General features: G+C 37.1%; 1 protein-coding gene across 8 annotated transcripts in view; it reads right to left on the minus strand.

Moving 5' to 3' along the window:
* phf21ab (PHD finger protein 21Ab) overlaps positions 1-21,148 on the minus strand; it is a 59,212-nt gene extending 38,064 nt beyond the window's left edge. For 2 of the 8 annotated variants that reach the window (XM_051951646.1, XM_051951644.1), the window contains exons 1-6: positions 20,642-21,144; positions 10,365-10,404; positions 8,565-8,616; positions 6,635-6,724; positions 2,096-2,128; positions 1,943-2,008 (exon numbers count right to left, since the gene is read on the minus strand). In XM_051951646.1, the coding sequence (XP_051807606.1) occupies positions 1,943-2,008; positions 2,096-2,128; positions 6,635-6,724; positions 8,565-8,606 (231 nt within the window). In that variant the 5' untranslated portion in view covers positions 8,607-8,616; positions 10,365-10,404; positions 20,642-21,144. Of the gene's footprint in view, positions 1-1,942; positions 2,009-2,095; positions 2,129-6,634; positions 6,725-8,564; positions 8,617-10,364; positions 10,405-19,565; positions 19,696-20,641 lie in introns of those variants that run through there. The other 6 variants (XM_051951643.1, XM_051951642.1, XM_051951645.1 and 3 more) reach the window with 6 other exon arrangements.
* Between the last annotated feature and the right edge of the window lie 633 nt (positions 21,149-21,781).

Genomic DNA, 21,781 nt, shown 5'->3' on the forward strand with positions numbered 1-21,781 from the left:
ACGTCCTGAAACAGATCCAAAACTATAACAAAAAGTCACAAAACCACACAAAAAGATTTTGGAAAGTGACTCAAAAAGGACTCAAAATGACAGAAAATGTATGTAAAATAAATAAGGACTTAAAATGACCACAGAGGAGCAAAATGACCACAAAGAGTCTAAAGAGACGCAAAACAACCGCAAACCGATGCAGAATGGCCACAAAGAGGCACATAGCAACCGCAGAAAGATATAAAATGGCCACAAAAATGCAAAACTACCACAAAGAAACGCAAAACGTCCCCAAACAGACCCACAATCAGCACAAAAAGAAACCAAACAGACTTAAAATGACAGAAAATAGATGTAAAGTGACTAATAAGGGATTCAAAATGATAGAAAATGATCCTCAAACAGCATGAAAAGGCGTCAGACAACCACAAACAAATGGAGAATGACACCAAAGAGGCACACAGCAACCACAGGAAGATGTAAAATTGCCACAAAAATGCAACACTACCAAAAAGAGATGCAAAACAACCACAAACCGATGTAGAATGACCGTAAAGACGAGCATAGTGACCAACAGAAAGATGTAAAACAGCCACAAAAGCACAGGACAACCCCAAAGTGACACAAAACGTCCATGAAGGGACCCAAAATGGCACAAAAAGACACAAAACCACACAGAAAGACATTCAAAACCACAGATAATAGATGTAAAATGAATAAAAGCTGACTGAAATTGACCAGAGATGGAAAACGAATATAAAAAGACATAAAACAACAACAGAGACACAAAATGACCAAACTGAGTGGCACAGTGACTACAAAGAGACAAAATGACAACAAAGAGTTATAAAAACACCCAAAATCAGAATTCAAACGACAAAACAGATATAAAATGATCGAAAAGAGACGGAAAAGGAAAGAAAATAGATGTAAAGTTAAAAAAAACAGACTCAGAATGACTATAGAGATGCAAAGCGATGACAAAAGGACATAAAACAACCACGATACACAAAACATCCAAAAACAGACTCAAAATGACGACAAATAGATGTAAAATGACTACAAAGAGATTGAAAATGACAGGAAAATAGATGTAAAGTCACTACAAAGAGACTCAACATGAAAGAAAATAGATGCAAAGTGACTAATAAGAGACTCAATATGGCAGAAAATAGATGTAAAATGACAACAAGGAGAATAAAAACAACAGAAAAGAGATGCAAAATGAGTACAAGGAGAATAAAAACAACAGAAAATAGATGCAAAGTGACTAATAGGAGACTTAATATGGCAGAAAATAGATGCAAAATGAGTACAAATAGAACCAAAATAACAGAAAAAACACTAAGAACAACAGAAAATACATGTAAAATGAAAAAAACAGACTCAAAATGACCAGAGATGGATGACGATCACGAAGACATAAAATAGCCAGAGACAAAAAACATCCAAAAACAGACGTAAAATGAATACAAAGAGACTGAAAATGACAGAAAATAGATGTAAAATGACTCAAGATGACCACAGAAATGCAAAAGACCACAAAAAGACATAAAACAACAACAAAGAGACACAAAACAGCCTAAATGAGCAGCAGAATGACTATAAAGAGACACAAAACATCCAAAAACAGACTCAAAATGACAATAAAATAGGTCAAAATGAACATAAAGATGCAAAACGACCACAAAAGGACGCAAAACTGTAAATCATCTGTATTTTTGGACTTCAGAATCTCATTTAAAAACTATACACGGAGCTGCTGAAACCACTTTCTAACAACTCTGATCAGACACATTTAGATCTTTTTTTTCTTCCTCTCTGATCGTCATTAGTGGCTGAGCTGCTGCAACGTTCAGACTCTAAAGACGTGAAGTTCCCCTTTAAAAGCGGCGTTTCTTCGTTTCACCTCCCTGCAGACGGACTGCTGCTTGTTAGCAGAGGAACCTACCTGCTTCTCGCTCAGCGCTGTGATCTTTGCTTGGAGTTCATGGAGCTGCTTCTTCAGATCTGCGTTCTGATAAAGCAAAGAAAGAGCTTCTGAGTGTGAGCCGAGACCCAGCGTGGCGTTTCAGAGCCAAATAAACCTGCGGTGGGCGTTTACCTGAGGGTCCTGCTTCATCTGAGCAACCAGTTTCTGCAGAAGAAGAAGAAAAGGAGAGTCAGGAGCAGAGAAACCACAGCAGTGACACCTGCTGGTCAGAAGGAGGAAGTGAGAGCTGTGAGCCGAGCAGCTGCACAAACTAAACGCCGCTTTTCTCTCTTTCTGTTCACACCCAGGACACGGCCATCTTGTTTGAATAACCTTTATTTAACTGTCGGGTTCTGGCTGCAGGTAGTAACACAAGCGGTCATCAATCGCACAGTTTCTGCAGCTTTATGAACATCTTTTTTTTGTCTGATTTGCTCACGAACATCAGCAAACACAGAGATATTTGCATCCAAGAAGTCCGCGTTTTCACTAAAACAGCTGATTTTTTTGTTATTCTGACATATTTTGCACAAGAGCCCCCTAAAGACACACTGAATGCAGTTCATCAGGTTTAGCAGCATTTCTACAGTGACAGTTACAGGATAATAAACTGTATAGAAAGAATATTTACTGGAAAATACGTTTTTATATTAAGTGGACAAAAAATTCATTTTTACTTTAGTGTGTATGTTTGTCAGTGTAGCAAAACGGTTAAACTGGTAAAATAAACACTAATTTAACAATCTTTTTTCAATTTCATTTTGTAATAATAATAAGACCACAGTCATATCATTTAGTTACTATGAATGATTTCTGACGTTATTTTATTTCTTTATCACATTTTTCATGTGAATTTAATTTCAAAAGTTTAAAAAAAAAATTTGGTTTGTTTGACTGGGCAAAAATTGTTTATCTGCACTAATATGTGAAGTTTTTTTGTCATTTTTTTCCCATTAACAACTGAAACCAGTTTTAATAACTGATACATTTGTGCATAAAATAAAAGTTTGTACAGTTACTTCATAGTCGGTTACTTCATGTATAAAGTTTATTTCACACTTGAACTCTGTCGGTCAAGTTTTGCTGCATTTTGATGGGTTCATAAATTATCTATACTGGAAAATGCATAATGTTAAATTTCAGGAGGATAACAAGCGTCTGCTTTGTTTCTGTCACTTCAAAGGCTTTTCTTTCAAACAAACGGAGTTGTTCCAGAGCCACAGCTACTTTTTTTCTGGGTGCTTTTTAAGGTAGTTTTGCTCTAAAATAAGCGGTAGAGCAGAAAAGGTTAAAAGCTGACCCTACCTGCTTTCTGTAGCTGACAGGCAGCAAATAACGCTCTGACAAAACGTCCAGGTGGAACCCTGAGCTTCAGAGTTTCTGTTCCAGGAGCCTCATAATGAAGCTGAAGTCCAGCAGGAGCAGTTCAGGAGGAAAAGATGAACCATTACAGGCTGTAATATTCTCCATCTAATATCTCCGTGACTGTCGGCCTCCTGACGCCTCACATATTAATCACGACCTCTTTGCTTCATAAAGACATTTGTCTGCCTTTGACTCGGCTCTGACAGACGGACTTTTAACATTTTGTCTGTCGTCTTAAAGCTGCACAGTGAGAAATCCTTCCCTGTGCTCCAGCAGGACATTTTAGTGAATGAAACTCTTAGAAAGATGAATTAAAACAGGCAGCTTTAAGGCCGGAGCGAGCGGCAGATGTGGTTTTATTTAGACTACAATAGGAACACGTCGGGCTGCTGCAGACGGTCATTTTGCCCCCGAGATCGAACAGAAAAACTCCTGTGGGTGTTTCTGAAAGCCTCTCACTCTGCAGACTAGGCTGTAGCAGAGCCGGTGATTATTCCTATTCTGGAGGTGAGTCGAGCAAACGATATCTAAAGTCTCCAGACATCCTGTGTGATTTTTCTTTTTCTTGAAAAGAGTAGAACACAGGATATCTAAAGTCTCCAGATGTTCTGTGTTTTGTGATTATTCCCATTCTTGAGGTAAGTCAATCACACAGTGTCTAAATTCTCCAGATATCCTGTGCGCTGTGATTTGTTTTCCTTGAAATGAATCAAACACAGGACATCTAAACTCTCTAGATATTCTGCGTCCTGTGACTATTCCTATTCTTAATCTGGGCTGCGTATGAGATATCTAAATCTTCCAGATATTGTGTGTTCTGCAATTTCTCCTCTTCTTGACGTAAGTCGAGCACATGGTATCTAAATTCTCCAGATATCCTGTGCTCTGTGGTTGTTCCTATTCTTGACGAGAGCCCGGTACAAGACATCCAGATTCTCTAGACACAGTTTGCACTGAGCTCTTTCCTATTCTTGAAATGAATCAAACGCAGGTGATCTAAATTCTTCAGATATTCTTTGAGCCCAGGATATCTGGAGAATTGTGATTGTTCCTATTATTTTACAAGTTATTTTTTGGCCTTTTTGTTGGCTTTATTAGACAGGAAAGTAGGGAAAAGAATGGGGGGTGGACATGCAGCAAAGGGCTATGAGCTGGAATCGAACCCAGGCTGCTGCGTTGGGGATTATAGCCCCTGTTTATGATAGCCAGCTGAGCTACCTGGGCACCCTGATTATTCCTATTCTTGAGGTAAGCTGAGCACACGTTATGGACATTCTCCATCTCCCCATGACAACAAGTGAACACTACGTCAGCTATCAGCTGACGATCACATGATTGTGATCCTACTACAAATCCACCACTGTGGACTTATCAGGACTTATCTGTTGGAAATAATACAAGGAACAGTTGATTAAATTGTGGGGGTGTTTCAAAAGTCCCATCAATTCAGTTCCGCCCACTATGTATTTAGGTCATGCGATTCAGTTTTGATCCTTATCGAGACTTATCCGTAGAAAATCGTACGACTGAGGAGCCTTGGCGGAGAACTGCGCTCTTTAAGTTCTTTTCTTGTTATTATTGTAATTAATACTGTATATGTGGACATGTGACTGCATAAACATGGTTAAAAGTGGATGTACTAATGCATTAAGACAGCATTTGTGAACATATAAATACTGCTGTTACTATATTAACACTGTTCACTGAACTAATCCTGCATATATAGATGTAATGTTACTGTATTAAAAATTATTAATGGATATTTTACGTATTGTTACTCTAATTATTACTGTGGAATCAACAGAAAATTGATCCACATTGATTTTGATAGCAAATGTTTGCTTTTTCAATAATTAATATTTGCTGATTTCTGTCACAAATTTGAAGGTTTTGTGGTTGTTGTTTTAATTGTTCAACCAGTGTTTTATCTGCATCTGTCTTATCTGTCTTCAAATATTTACACCAACATTTAATAGTGAATGTGGAAACTGAGAAAATACGGTGGAAGAGAGCATGAGATGTACCTGCAGCAAAGATTATATTTTATTTAGCTAGTTTTAAAATGATTATTTCATTGTTTTTTATTATTAATTTTCCTGCATTATTATTGAGCGTTCTCATCAGTTTGGCGATCGCATGTAAATTGTCTACATTTTTAGGTTTCAGATTCGGATTTACAAACATGAGAACTGCATTTATTTTCTGCCATTTTCTGACACTTTGTGGACAAAACAAATGATGAAGTACATTTCTTTAAGACCGGATCTTTTGCAGCCAGCATGGATGTGATTATTGGCTGAGTTCCTTCAATGTTGTTGGACATTTTCTGACCAAATTTGCACCACCATATAACTGCTTTGTATTATTCTTTATGTTATACATTCTTTATGTACATATCAATGGCCCTGCAAAACTTCAGGAATCTAGCTATATTATTTCTCAATTTATGGCACTTTGAACATTGATCCACAGCATGACACTGCCACCATCATATATCTGGTTTGTAATATTCTATCAAAGCAGGGTTGAACCATTGAAGACCAGCTGTACATACCAATGAGCCTGCAACATGTCAGGACTGCAGCTACATTATTGCTCAAGTTATGGCACTGTAAACACCAATCCACAGCATGACACTGCCACCACCGTGCTCCACAAAAATCAACATTAATTCAAAAGCTAATGCTACATATGAGCCCAACACCATCAAAATTTACAGCTTTTGGTCTGGTGTGGGGCGTTAGGTGACCTGAGGCAGAATGGCCCTTTACCTCTTCACAAAGTTAAAGCTAAGCTCACACAAAACCGTCAGAACAAGAAAAGATTCCTGCATTGGTGGATATCAGAGTACATGAAAACATCATGTAACTGGTGTGTATTTTTTCATGAAAAGATTGAACCGTTGACGACTACATGTAGATATCAATGATCCTGCTAAATTTCAGGACTCCACCTACTTCACTGCTCAAGTTACAACACTTCAAACGTTGATCCAAAGCATGATACTGCCACCACCATGCTCAGCAAAAATGACCCCACCTCCTTCACCAATGTTTTACTCATAAACTAATGTTACCTGTGAGTCCAGATTTTGGTCAACCCAACCAGTATTCACCACTTCAAAACCAATCAGTCAAAGTGAAGATAGTCAGGCTTTTAGTGTGTTAATGTGGAAAAACCACTTTATGCAGGTTCCAAAGTTAAAGCGGAGCTCTTCAGGAAACCGTCAGAACAAGAAAAGCTCCCAGCGTGGAGCCCAGTGGCCCCGCTAACCCAGTAACCCAGTAGCCTGGAAGCCAGTCTCACCTGATGGATCTGGATCTCCACCTTCAGGGCCTCCTGTAACGTCTGTAATTCCATCATGGATCCAGTCAGTCTGCCAGCCGATCGATCAGCCTGCACACAAACACCGCGGGGAGGTGTAAACAGCAGCTTCCACGGGAATCACCTGCTCTGTGGTCGCGGTCACGGCTGTCGTCATGGATACGTGACGTGCAGCCGTATCATACCGGGCCGTAACATTTTAACGTCAAGGTCAAACAAGGTCACGGGAGGCCCAGACAGAACATCATCACCGCCGTGAACGGAATGAAGTTCAGGATACAGTTAGCTCTAAAGTACTTCTACTCAGTATGGTTACTGAAATTAATACTGCATATGTGGATGTATGATTAATACTGAATAAGTTAACACAATATCACTGTATATGTCCTGTATATGTTGATGTACTGATACAGTATATGTCGACATATTACTGTATTAACACTGCATTCATGGACATATTACTGTTTACAACTATGTGTATCATTACTGTAATTAATATTACTGTATTAATACTGCATAAGTCAACGAAATACCCTGTATACGTCGATGCATTATTACAGCAATTAGATACAGTATTTGTAGATATACTATTGTATTAATACAGTATTTATGAGCATATTACTGTATTTAAACCGTGTGTAGATGCATCATTGTTGTAAATAATGCTGCATAGGTGTATATATTCTTACTGCAATTAGATACAGTATATGTAGACATATTACTGCAATAACACTGCATATATGCACACATTACTGTATTAAAATTATGTGTAGACGCATCTTTACTGTAATTAATGCTGCAAATGTGGATGCATTATTATATTCATACTGCATACATCAGCACAACATTATTGTACATATGTTGATGCATTATTACTGTAATTGAAACTATATATGTAGACATAGTACTGTATTGTTACTGCATCACTGCATTATGTATTACTACTGTAATTAAGACCATATACCATTACTTAATTAATACTGCATATATGGATACATTACTATATGAACACTGCATATGTGGGCATATTATGACTGTAGCTACTCTATGTGTGCATATAACATTACCATTTATACTGTAACACACAGACATATGTAAACATGTTCTTAATGTGTTATTACCGTATATATTGATGCATTATTACTGTCATTAGGACTTATATGTGGACTTTTTATGACTTTATTATTACTGTATATGCAGACCTGCCAACCTTGGCGAAATATTTTGCGTACCACTTAATCTCACACACGCACGCGCAAACACACACACAGCTCGCGCTCATGTCGATAGGAAAAAAAACTCTCGGTGCTTATTTCCCCGATATGACATCGTATTTTCAACGTGAAAGTAACGTTATTAACAGTACATATTTGCCAAAAGACACACACGTACACTCACGCACGCACACACACACACACACACACACACACACACACACACACACACACACACACACACACACACACACACACACACACACACACACACACACACACACACACACACACACACACACACACACACACACACACACACACACACACACACACACACACACACACACACCATTTTACCATTTTAACCATCAGCTGCTGCGGGTGGGGGCACGGGGAACGGGGAGAGAGGCGGAGCGGGCCAACAAGGGTTCGGCAGACTGGTTATTCTCCGCTACTCTATGATGATTGGTTGAAATTGCACCACTACACTGCTGCATCCTGTTGTCAGTTGTCACGTCCACATTTCTAACAGCACTCACAGATGTCTGCAGCTTTTTGAGTAGTTTAATGAGGCGGAGCGTACCAGCGTATTTTGATGTCAAATTGTGTACCTGCTACGCAAAATGCGTACAGGTTGGCAGGTCTGTATATGTGGACATTTTATGGTAATTATGAATACAAATGTGTGATTTTACCTTAACACCGTCTCCAGTAGGAAAACCATCCAACTGAAGCATTAAAGTGCCGCTGGAAACAAACAAACAGAAAATTAATTAAACAGACTACATGGAACTTTAATAAAAATCAGAGTGCACAAAAAATGTTTTATTAATTTTAAAGCATGTTAAATGTTTCTGTATAATGAAATAAATGAAATATATTTAGTGACGAGTCTCTCCACTTTTAGGAAGTTTTACTATCTACTAACTTATTATGTAGAACTTCAAAAAACAAAAACATTTTATCACTAGGACCAATAATTTGTATCTAAAATGTTACAATGTAATAAATAATCTGATAATAATCATAAAGATATTACCTTAGTTTCCTATTTTTAGTTCATTATTAACATCATTTCTGACATTTTTTAAATGATTTCTTTGTTTACTTTCTGTGCTATCAAACACATCATGTCTCTTATATTCTTTACTTAAACCACCCTTACAAACAGGTAAAATATCTGTAAAAATAAACTGAATGCTACCATATTTTACACCATTATTTTTCAACTAATAACGTGTTTTTACTGACTTCACACAGTATAAATGTATTTAATTACTAAAGCCAACTACATGCTACTTGCGTCATTATTAAAAGCTAATTAGCCGGGAAATTAAAGCTCCCTAATTAGTGTTTATTTCCTTAATTGCTCGCTTTACACACAGTAAATGTTAAATACATGAGCTGTGGTTTTAAATGAAACAAGTTGGTATTTTTCCTAAGAAACACATTAATTTTGTAAATAAAGTTACTTTACCACCTTTTACATATTTTTTTACTAAATTTAAATAGTATGAATGTACCTCTATTGAATTATTTAACTCAAACATATAAACTGAATATGAACTGAAACTGGGTACAACTCTACTATAAACATCACTTTTATTCCATTACAAGTCAAGATGAGTACTTCATTAAAAGAATATTTTGAGGTTTAAATAGAACTCTGTTCACTTCATGCTTGAATAGCTTACATATAAAATAGATTATTAATTACTTAATGAAGATGAAGTTCCTCCTCCATTGATAGTGTAACAAGAAAATCTAATTTTATTTAGATAGCGCCTTTCAAAACAAATGAACAGCATTTAAAGTGATTTAAAGTTTCATAGATAGAAAACCAGACTAATGCTCACAGTGTCATGAAATCAGATTAGTTAAAATAATAAAACACTATAAAATATTAAAAGTATTTTTTTTAAATAAATGAAAAAGAAGGTACATGTCTTCAATGGATTTTGGTAGTTTTTCATCATTTGAATTTTTGGCATTTTGAATTTATTTTATTTTATTTTAAACTTTGATTTCATAATGTTTTGCCTTGTTTTTAGAATATACACTATTTTATTTTATTTATTTTTAATACAGCATGACGTGTGCAGCAGTTTGGTCGACTTCAATTGTTTTAAAAATGCTGCAGAAATAAACTTTATTAGATTTTATTTCATTTAATCAAAGCGTTTCACTTTATTATCATAAAATGTGCTGTAAATACAGAAATGTACTTTAAAGTACTCTGATTGTGAAAATATTTTATTTGACTTAATACTGATTGAAAATGACAACTGAAGCAGCACAAAAGTGTTTCCATTTTTCATCTAATCTGTCATTTATCTTAAAAACAGGACGTTTGTTTACCTAAAGTCAGCTTAAAAATCTATAGTAGTCTGAATGCTTCCCCTGATATGCAGCTCAGTTTGAGTAGAGCACCTAGGATGTATTCTAATAAAGTAGAAGTCATGTTATTATGTTAGAAATGATGAAGCAGGACTCACCACCTGGCTGTGGGACTGGACTCCACCCCTCTGTGCTGCCCTGTGAAGCAAACAAACGCACCCTGTGAGAAAGTATTTCCAACAAACAGCAGCAGGTTCACAGCAGCAAGAAGCAACAACAAAGTCAGAAATTATTCCAAGGCACATCCCAGGTCTTTGGAGCTCTGGTCTGAGTCCGTCAGACTTTATGGTCCCAGCAGGGGAAGTATTTTTAACCGGTCTGAGCTGGAAGTCTCCGGGTCGGCCGGTCGATGCGTTCACATCCATCTCTGGCGTTACTTTTATAAAGAGGAAGGAGCTACGTGGAGTCGATGGCAACTAACTCACATGTTTTGTCAAACGGAGGGACAAAAAGTCGAGTTTAAACTTTGGTAACAGCAAATTGTACATCACAGATCAATAACCAACGTGATAAATCATCTAAAGACAGCAGCAAATTCTTAATTGGATAAATAATCACAGGTTCAAGCTCAGAGTCTTTTATCTTTTCAGAAAAAAATAACCAGACTAAATGACTAAATACTCTGCAAATGTTAGCTTTTTATGTGGCTTTAGAATTAATTTTAACTCATTCCTGTCACTTAAACACATCATACAACTCGATGACACAGGTTACAATTAAGTTTTAAATGGGTCAAAGGGAGTTCATTGAGAATAACTAAGCAGATGCAAGCGCTGATCATCTGTATAAATTAAACTGGTTAGATTATTTAATATGCTGCTGCAAACACTGGCTTTTAATGTTGATTTAGGATTTAATGAGGCTAATGATTCTGGACTTCTGCTGATTTTTATCCCCTAACGATCAACCGATTGGTTGAAAAGTCGCTATAATTTCAGTAACACTGAGATTTCCTTTAGCTGACTGGAGCCCTGATTAGTAGATCATAAATAATACAAGTACTGCATCACAAGAGAAAATCCTGCATCCAAAACACCACATAAGTACAGTTATTATCAGCTTCATGTCATTAAAGCAGAGGTGTCACACTCATTTTAGTTCAGGTTCCACATTCAGCTCAGTTTGATCTCAAGTGACCAATAAAACCAGAGAGCAATAACCTATAAATAAAAAACACAACCACACATTATTCCTTTGTTTTAGTGAAAAAAATGCTCAGATTTAAGGAATTACCTTCTTATAAAACATCATGCACATCCTGAAATGTCTTTAACAAAGTAAATTCAATTTCAACAGCATTATGTCTCAACATTATGTTCATCATTTCCACATTACGACTTCCAGTTCACAGCGTGTCCACAAAGGAACACAACATTTAGTCACATCTGGAACTGAATGATATAGTGTTTCACTTTATGATCAAAGCCACAAGTCAGACAAAAAATACCAAAAACAAGGCAAAATTTTACAAAGACGAGATGCCAAATGACAAAAGCGAGAAAAAAAAAGACAAAAATAAGACAAAAAAACAAAGGAGACAAAAAGGCAACACAAAATGACAAAAACATGAGACAAAAAAAAGACACAAAATATCAAACACAAGACAAAATATTAAAAAAGCGACAAAAATATGAGACAAACGACACAAAAGAGAGCAAAAAAGAGGAAAAAATAAGACAAAAATGAAGTCACAAAATGACAAACGAGAAAACAACACAAAATGAAAAAACAACATACAAAACAACAAACAAAGTGAAACACAAAATCAGAAAAATAAGACAAAAAACCCCACCAGTGAGACAAAAAGGAAACAAAACGACAAACAAGAGACAAACGACAAAAGTCAGACAAAAAACAACAAAAAGAAAATACTACAAAAATGAGACACAAAATGACAAAAGCGAGAAAAAAACGACAAAAAAATGAGACAAACGACACAAAAGAAAGCAAAAATGAGAAAAAATTACACAAAAATGAAGCCACAAAATGACAAACGACAAACAAAACGACAAAGGAACAATGAGTAATTTAGTATTTTACTTTATGATCAAAATGACAAAAAAAACAACAAAAAGAAGACAAAATATTACAAAAGCCAGAAACAAAACAACAGAAAATGAGACAAACGACAGAAGCGAGACAAAAAAAGACTAAACGACAAAAGGACCAAAAATGACAAAAGCGAGAAACAAAACGACAAAAAATAGACAAACAATGCAAAATGAAAACACAAAACAACAACAAGACACAACAACAACAGAACAACAAAGAATCTATTGTTTTACTTTATGATCAAATCAACTTGTCATGCTCTAGAAATTATTTTACATTTATAGTTTTACAAATTTACAATTAGCAGTTAATGTCTTCTCTGGAATTTTTAAACCTCACACAGTCGGATTGGACCCTCTGGAGGACCAGTTTTTGGCCTGTGGGCCGCATGTTTGACACCCCTGTATTACAGTATCACTATCATTGGATCAGCAGCTGTGCAGTAAAAGTCACTCGATATGTGACTGAGTACTCGAGAAAAAGTTCAGTCAGCGCTCATTTTAAACACATAAATTTAGTCTTTTAAAACAGCCCGAAGCCTCTCACACTCAAAACCTTTAGTTCAGCAGAAAAACTCCATGAAAAGCAAGAACCCTGCATTCACAATTCTGCTTAACTACAGAATGAACATCGATAAAATGTACTTTAAAGTACTCTGTGACTGAGAAAATATCATGTCCGACTGAAAAAACTACTCCGGCAGCTCATTTTTTTCATCTAATATTTCATTTTTCTTAAAGACAGGATGTTTGTTTACCTAAATTAAGCGTAAAAATCTATCATACTCTGAATATTTTACCCTGAAATGCAGTTTAGTACGACTATAACACCTAGAATGGAGTTTAATAAAGTACAATCCCCTCTAAAGTGTATTTAAGTACTTCCAAAACCGGTTATGTGAGTTCTGGGATTCATCTAGAGGATTTTTTTTAATCCTGCTATAATAACAAATCAGATTTTACTTAGTTACACTCCTCCACTGATGTATTTACTTGTCACGCAGACGCCCTGAAGTCACCGATGCAGACAGTAATTCTTTTAGAAACACTTCCTCCCACTCCGCCTCCACAAAGCGCCTCCAACGACCGTCTAAATACGACCAGGTGAGAAGTTTAGCTGTTTTTTATCGCCTGTGACCCTTTAAAACAAACTGAAGTGGGCCGGTTACAGCCACACAGGGAGATTTCAGCTTCCCTTGTTTCATTTAAAGGCATTTTAGAGGTGAAACTGTGCCAAAAAAAGCTAAAAATTGGAGGGAAAAACATCCTATGTGGCTGTAACAGTTCTCTGCAGCGCCCCCTGGTGGAGTTACATGAGAACAAACCCAAATCTGAATTTTATGAATACAATTTGCAGGATTAAAAGCAACTTTTAGGTCACAACTGTGTGAAATTAGAGCCGGTCTACAGTTCAAATTCCTCCCAAGGGTCACTGGATAAATGATTTATTATTTATCTCCAACCCATCTGAGAAGTTTAAAGAGGAAATGAGCCAGAAAATGAGTTTAATCTTTAACTTTGTGTCGTATTTTATAAGAATACTACATGTTTAGAACAGTGACATCTAATTTAACGCACTGAGATGAATTTAGTGCAGTAAAATTATAGTATTCACTCAAAAATCAAGCACTTTATTTGCAAGTAACTGCATTTTGCACTCTTAAGAGCATCATTTAAATTGCAATTACACAAAAGCAACTAAAGAATCCAGATGAGTGTAGTGGAGTGCAAGTATAAAGTACCAGAAAAGGGAAATATTCAAGTACTTCTAAGTTAAAAGCACCTAAAAACTAAGTACTTACTAGAGAAAAACGAGTTCATGGATAAAAGACACGGCCTGAAACCGACAATAAGGAGACCTGAGTACTCTGCTAAAAACTTCTAGGGGAATTTCAGTAGAGTACAAGTACAAAAACACTCAAGTACTTTAATTTGCAAGTACATAAAACTGCATTTTGTACTATCAAAAGCATCGTGTACACAAAAACAACTAAAGAATCCAGATGAATGCAGTAAAGCACAAGAATAAACTAGAAAAAGTAAATGGAAATACTCAAGTACTTCCATTTTCCAAATACCAAAAAACTAAGTACTGCATTAGGGATGGCAAAAAAATGCATTTTGTACACTTAAAAGCATCAGATATATTGCAATACTACAAAAACAACTTAAGAATTCAGATGAATGTAATAAAGTACAAGCATGAACTCGCAGAAGAGGGGAAGTACTCAAGTATTTTTATATTCCAAGTACTACTACTGTGGGCAAATAAACTACTTAATTAGTAAAAGACAGAACCTGAAACAGCAATAAAACACAAAATCAGCTCAAGCATTCAGAACATTCAGCACAGAGTGGCAACAAATAGAAACACTGAAGTACTTCTTTTTCAAAGTACCTAAAAACTACATTTTGTACTCTTAAAAGCGTCGTGTAAATTGTAATGACACAAAAACAACTTAAGAATGCAGATGAGTGTAGTGGAGTACAACTTTACAAGTAATACTCCAGTATTTTTACATTTAAAGTACCAAGAAACATTAAAAACTGCAGATTACTGGCAAACAAACTACTTCATTTGTAAAAGACAGAACCTGAAACCTGCAATAAAGACACCTGAGTACGACTCAGTACAAGTACAAAAATACTCAAGTATTTTCATTTCCAAACACCTAAAAAGTGTGTTTTGTAATCTTAAAAGCATAGAATCCAGATGAATGCAGAGGAGTGCAAGCATAAAGTACCAGAAAAGTTACAAATACTACAGAACTGTACTTGAATACACCTGTACTGTATTAATATTTACAAAAAACACTACTCATTGCACATTAATTGTATTTACACATAAACTAGCAGCTGTCAGAGAAATGAAGTGCAGTAAAAAGTACCACACATCATCACATACCAGCATACAAATACTCAAGCACTTCAATTTATCAGTTATCACAAAACTGCACTCATACACGGCTGTACTCTGTCAGCATTCAAGAAAAACAAGCGCTAAAGACGTAGTACTGAATGCAAAGGAGTAAAAAGTACAATATTCTTCTTTGTTTTCACAGTGAACTCTGAGAAAAAGTACAATATTTCTGCCTGACATGGAGTGAAGTACAAGAAAATGGAAATACTCAAGTCCTCTCACTTACAGCTACTTTAAAGTGCACTCATATACCGCTGTGTTTGACTAATATTGAAGAAAACCCAGCTAAATACTGTAAGCCACAGCCTGAAACCTGCAACAAAGTAGGGCTTCAAAGCACTTTGATTTCTGTTTCATACTTCTAAAATGTTTGTTTTTATAAAGTAAATCTTACTAACTAAAGTATTCATATGAGTGTCGTACAGTTAGAAGTACAGTATTTCCCTCTGAAATGTAATGAAGTAAAAGTACCACAAAACTACACTTTACTCCACAGGATGACGCCTGTGACCCCAAGTACTCTGTTTTGTGTTTAGTCTTTAAAAGCTTGAAGCAAAGTACACAAAGTATTTACATGACTGTAGTACAGCAGGAAGTACTTTCAAGTATTTAGCCGTTATGAATCCTCACTCTAAAACATGTAACAATGAGATCAGAGTACTCTGATAAAAGCTTGTATGTTCCTCTGCTACATAAAATCTAAAAAGAGATGGAAATACTTTTGGAATTGTACTTTTTAGTACTAAAAACTCCACTTTGCTGTTTTGTTTTGCTTCGTAAAAACTTCCTGTAAAATGAAATTTAACTAAATGGAACTAAAGAAGTAAGATGAGTGTAATGGAGTACAAGTATAAAGTACTGCATTAGTGCTGGCAAAAAAGTACTTAATGAGTAAAAGACAGCCCAAAACCTGCATTAAAGGGACCTGAGTACTCTGTTAAAAACTTCTACACAAAGTATAGGCGAATATGAGCACAAAAATACTTCATCACCTCCATCTCCAAGTACTGAGAGGCTAAGTACTGCATTACAACTTGAGAAATACTACGGATTCACTTAAAGCCACAACCTAACAAGTGCAATAAGGTGCACAGAGTACTCAGTAGTAGAAATACATAATCACACAAAAGCACTTAGATAAAATAAATAAATGCAGTAGAATACAAGTATGTAGTAGCAAAAAATAGAAATACTCAAGTACTTCTGTTTTCCAAGTACCTACAACCTAAGTACTGTATTGGAATCAGACAGAAAGTACTTATTTTACCATAAAATACAGCAAGGGCACCAAAGCAGTTTTTGTAAACGCTTCTGAGGAAAACGTAGTAAAGTAGGAGAACAAAATACTTCATTACTTCCATTTCAAAGTACATAAAAACTAGATCTTGGATTCTTTCTTCTTGTGTCGCGTCTTAAAAACATCATGTCAATTGCAATTACACAAAAGAAACTTAAGAATCCAGAGGAGTGTAGTATCCTAAAAACCAAGTACTGTATTACTGCTTGAGAAGTACTACAGTACCTATTTACTGCAAGCCAAACCTGAAACCAGGAATAAGCAGGAATAAGGGAACTTCTAAAGTTTTGTACGGTGTGTGTGTGTGTGTGTGTAAAAGTACCAAGCGTCTCCATTAAGTTTAACGTAATACAAGTATAAATCAGCAGAAAATGGACATACTCAAGTACTTCTAATTTCAAAGTACCTAAAAAAAGCTGCTTTGGTACTAGAGAAAAACTAGTTGATTATAGGACTTAGTAAATTAGTTGTTATGAGCCACAGCCTGACACTCGCATGAAGAGAGGTTCAGTTCTCTGTTTAATAGCCATGTAATGGAATGAAAGTATAAAATACTCTATTACTACCATTTCCAAGTATCTTAAAACTGTACTGTGTACTCGACTTCTTTTGTTTTGCTTCCTTAAAGCTTTCTGGTTAAACAAAAAGGAAGTAAAGCACTAAGATGAATGCAGTGAAGTACAGGTATAAAGTAGCGGAAAATAGAAATACTCTAGTATTTCTGTTTTTCATCAACCTATAAACTAAATGCCACATTAGAACCAGATAAAAAAACGACTTTTTGAACCACAAGCCACAGTATAAAACCTGCATGGAGGCCACCAGAGTACTCTAAAAAGCTCCTACAAACAAAAATGTAGTACAGAATAAATACAAAACTACTCAAATACTTTAATTTACAAGTACCTAAAGACTGCATTTTGTACTTTTATAAGCATCATGTAAACTGCAGTTACACAAAAAAACTTAAGAATCCAGATGAGTGCAGTGGAGTACAAGTATAAAGTATCAGAAAGGGAAATACTCAAAGTACCTAAAAACTAAGAACTTACTAGAGAATTAGTAAAAGCCACAGTCTGAAACCTACAATAAAGAGACAAGAGTACTCTGCTAAAAACTTTTAGGGAAATTTCAGTAAAGTACAAGTATAAAAACACTCAAGTACTTTCATTTGGAAGTACCTAAAACCTGAATGAATTTTATTTATTTATTCTTTAAGGCATCATATAAACTACACCAAAACAACCAAAGAATCCAGAAGAGTGGAGTGCAAGTATAAAGTATCAGAAAATGGAAAAGTATTTGTATCTTCCAAGTACGTATAAACAAAGTACTTTATTAGTGCTGACAAATAAACTACTTAATTAGAGAAAGACAGAGCCTGAAACCAGCAATAAAAGGACTTGAGTACTTTGCTAAAAGCTTCTCCAGAGAACGTAGTGGAGTATGAGTATTTAAAAAATGATTTCCATTTCCAAGTACCCACAAACTAAGTACTGCATGAGTGATGGAAAAAAACTGCATTTTGTACTCTAAAAGCATCCCATAAATTGCAATTACACAATAAAACATTTATGAACTGACATGAATGTAGTTAAGTACGAGTATAAAGTAGAAAAAATGGAAATGCGCAAGTAGTTTTATATTACAAGTATCAATAAATAAAGTACTATAGCAGTGCTGACAAAAACCGACCTAATTAGTAAAAGACAGATCCTGAAACCTGCAACACACCTGAGTACTTTGTTAAAAGCTTTGACTGAGATGTGGTGGAGTATGAGGAGAAAAATACTTCATTATTTCCATCCCCAAGTACCTAAAAGCTAAGTACTGTATTACTACTTGTGAAATACTACTTATTTACTAAATGACACAACCTAACAAGTACAATAAGGGGACCAGAGTACTCGGTAATTACACAACAGTACCTAAAGAATTCAGATGAATGTATTAGAGTAGCAAAAAATAGAAATACTCAGGAGTACCTAAAAACCAAATAGTGTATCTAAGTTGGACACCTGAGTAAATAAAGCTTTAAGAAATGTGCATACAGAAGTAGAAAAGTGGGAATTCTCAAGTATTTCTATTATAAAAGTACCTAAAAGCTAAGTGCTGCATTAGGGCTGCATGTTGTACTCTTAATAGTATCATGCAAATTGCAATTACACAAAAACAACTAAAGAGTGGAGTACAAGTATAAAGTAGCAGAAAAGGGAAATATTGCAGTATTTCTATTTCCCAAGTATATACACACTCAGTACTGTCCAAAAAAACTGCCATGTTGCACTCTTAATAGCATCATGTAAAATGCAATTGCACAAAAAGAACTAAAGAATTCAGAAGAGAGTGAAAGTATAAAGTAGCAGAAAATGGAAATACTCAAGTATTTTCATATTCCAAGTACCGATAAACAGAGAACTAGATTAGTGCTGACAAAAAAATGCATGTTGTACTCTTATAAGCGTCATGTAAAATGTAATTACACAAAAAACAACTAAAGAATCCAGAACAGCGGAGTGGAGTGCAAGTACAAAGAACCAGAAAATGGAAATACTCAAGTATTTGTGTATTCCAAGTACCTATACACAAAGTAGCTACTGTATTAGTACTGTCAAAGAAACTGCTTTTCGTATTATTAAACAGTATCATGTTAATTTCAATCACACAAAAACAACTAAAGAGTGTAGTGGAGCACAAATATAAAGTACCAGAAAAGGGAAAGTACTAAATTAGTGCTGACAAAAAAAATGCATGTTGTACTCTTAGTAGTATCACACAAATTGCAATTGCACAAAAACAACTAAAGAGTGTAGTGGGGGCAAGTATAAAGCAACACAAAAGAAAGATACTGAAGTACTTCCATTTTCCAAGTACCTTAAAACTAAGTACTGCAATAGGGATACCAAAAAACTGCATGCTGTACTCTTAATAGAATCACACAAATTGCTATTACACAAAAACAACTAAAGAGTGTAGTGGAGAGCAAGTATAAAGTAGCAGAAAATGAAAGTACTCGGGTGTAGTAAAGTACCTGCAGACCGTCCCCGGGGCGAGTAGGTGAGTAAAAGTACTGTGGTACTCGCAGCAGTTTGTAAAGGCGGCCGGTTAATTGGAGTAATTGCTCCCTGGGTGGGACATGAAGTTGTCTGGATAAACTTCCATCAGCATCACATGCCGCTGCAGAGGCCGAGAGCCGACAAACGGAGCTAAAATGGAGGTTTGGACACGGAGCCGATACCGCTGCAACACTCCAAAAAGTGTGTTTTCCTTGTTCCAGCGCACAGATGAATGTTTTATAACCTTCTTATTGAGCCACTATGGCCGTCTGGAGCTTCTTCCAACGAAGCCAGCCGACCTGCCTCGCTCGGTGCGTCCTCTCTCGGCACCGTGAACTCTCACGTTTCTCCACGGAGGAGAGGAGAGGAGGAGGTGGAGGAAGGGTGGTGGTGGTGGTGGTGGTGAGAGGGGTGGGGGGGAGGTGGTGGTGGTGTTTGTTGGATTTATCGTGGGGTTTTTTTCGGGTGTTTCGGCGTGGAAAAAGAAGAAAAAAAACCTCCGTGGAATCCGCCGACGTTGCTCCGCGAGAGAGAGAGAGAGAGGCTGCGATACGTTACCAGGAGAACAAGTGCTAGCCGCGGCTAAAGCTAACGCTAGCTAACCGTCCTGCTAGGCTAACGCTGCGAGCCACGCTGATAACTTCCATCAAAGATAAATATTAACGTCTCCGGCGGCGGCGAGGCGGAAAAAACGGACGGCGAGGGGCGAGAAACGGTGTCAGGAAGAGTCCCGAAAGACGCCATCTTTCTGAAAAAACATCTAAAAAAATAATAATAAAATATCTCCCTGACACCGAGCAGGCGTTGGTGGGTCTAAGTTATATCGGCCCCTTGTCCTCCAGAATATCAACTCCTAGAATAAGAAACACACCAGCTAAACACACAGAAAGCAGCCGGGGAACACACAGCCCCACACCGGCTGCCAGCTCACACACCTGCCGCCACACAGCCGCTCGCACACGGGACAAAGGCGACCGAGCAGCAGGCAAGTTTGACAGGGGAGAAAATTAAAGTTATGAAATTAAAAAAAGCCCCAATGTGCACTACTTACTCAGCAGCAGTCCTCCTCTAGATTAATTAAATATATATCTCTAAGAAGCCGATCCGCCGTGGAATAACAGCACACAAACAGCCCAGCCGCCTCCTTCCCGCAGAGCCGCGTTCAGTTGTCGTATTTTGGATTTAGTTTTGCTGAAATTTGTGTGAAAACAGAGAAACTGAAGCTACAAAACAAGAAGAACTCTTCTTCAATCTCATTCAGCTCCAGCCTCAGCACAGCACAGATCCCTGCGCTCCGGAGCTGGAGGAAGGGGGACAAAAACTACCCGCACGTCCCATTAATGCCCGTCCGTCCGCGACATGGGGCTCGATGTCGGTGTGGGTCGCCGTTAAAGTTCGTTAAATCGGGCCGATGAGCGAGGCGGGGCGGCGGGGAGAGGTGTTCGAGGAGCGGACTACTTTTTGTGTCGGTGCGGCGAATTTATTTCACTTTGCCTAAGGAACGGCGGTGCTGCGACTCCCATTGCCTAGGGAAAAACCCGGATGTAAACTCAGTGAAACTCTATGGAGAGAAAGTCAGCACACACATACACACACACACACACACGGCCACGGACACACACCGTGAAACTCGGCAGCACTTGCTTGTGCTGTTGTGTTGTTGTTGTGTTGCGGCGGCGGCTGCTGCTGCTGACTGGCTCCGTGTTTCGGCTCCGAGCCTCCACAGCCGGGCCGTCCGCTGCCAGCCCGCCGCCGATCAGCCTCCATGTTCGGCTGCTCGCTGCTGCTGGAGCCGCCGGACTGTTGCACTTTGTGGAAGAAGAAGAAGCAGCAAAGGAGGAGCAGGAAGAGGAGGACAGGTGGCTCGGCCTTTTTCCTCTTGCTCCTCTTGTTTTTCTCCTCACTGACTTCCACGGTGACAAATAAATGAATCAGTGGAGGAATGTAAGCGATTAAAGTCACATTTGTTGGCTCTGAATCAGTTCAGAGCAGCAGATGGATCCCAAAACAACAAACAAAGACGTGTTCTGAGGTGCTGAGATCAACTACTTCCGTTTGATGTTTGATCCTTGTTATTGTAAAAAAAAAAAAAAATACAATGAAATATTCTCAGGTTTATGTCATTATTATTGTTGTATTTTTCCTACAGTTTTATTTTTGTCTTCATTACATCAGGATAAATTAGGAAGAC

This window comes from Acanthochromis polyacanthus, chromosome 8, assembly GCF_021347895.1.
Source record: "Acanthochromis polyacanthus isolate Apoly-LR-REF ecotype Palm Island chromosome 8, KAUST_Apoly_ChrSc, whole genome shotgun sequence".
Taxonomy (NCBI): domain Eukaryota; kingdom Metazoa; phylum Chordata; class Actinopteri; family Pomacentridae; genus Acanthochromis; species Acanthochromis polyacanthus.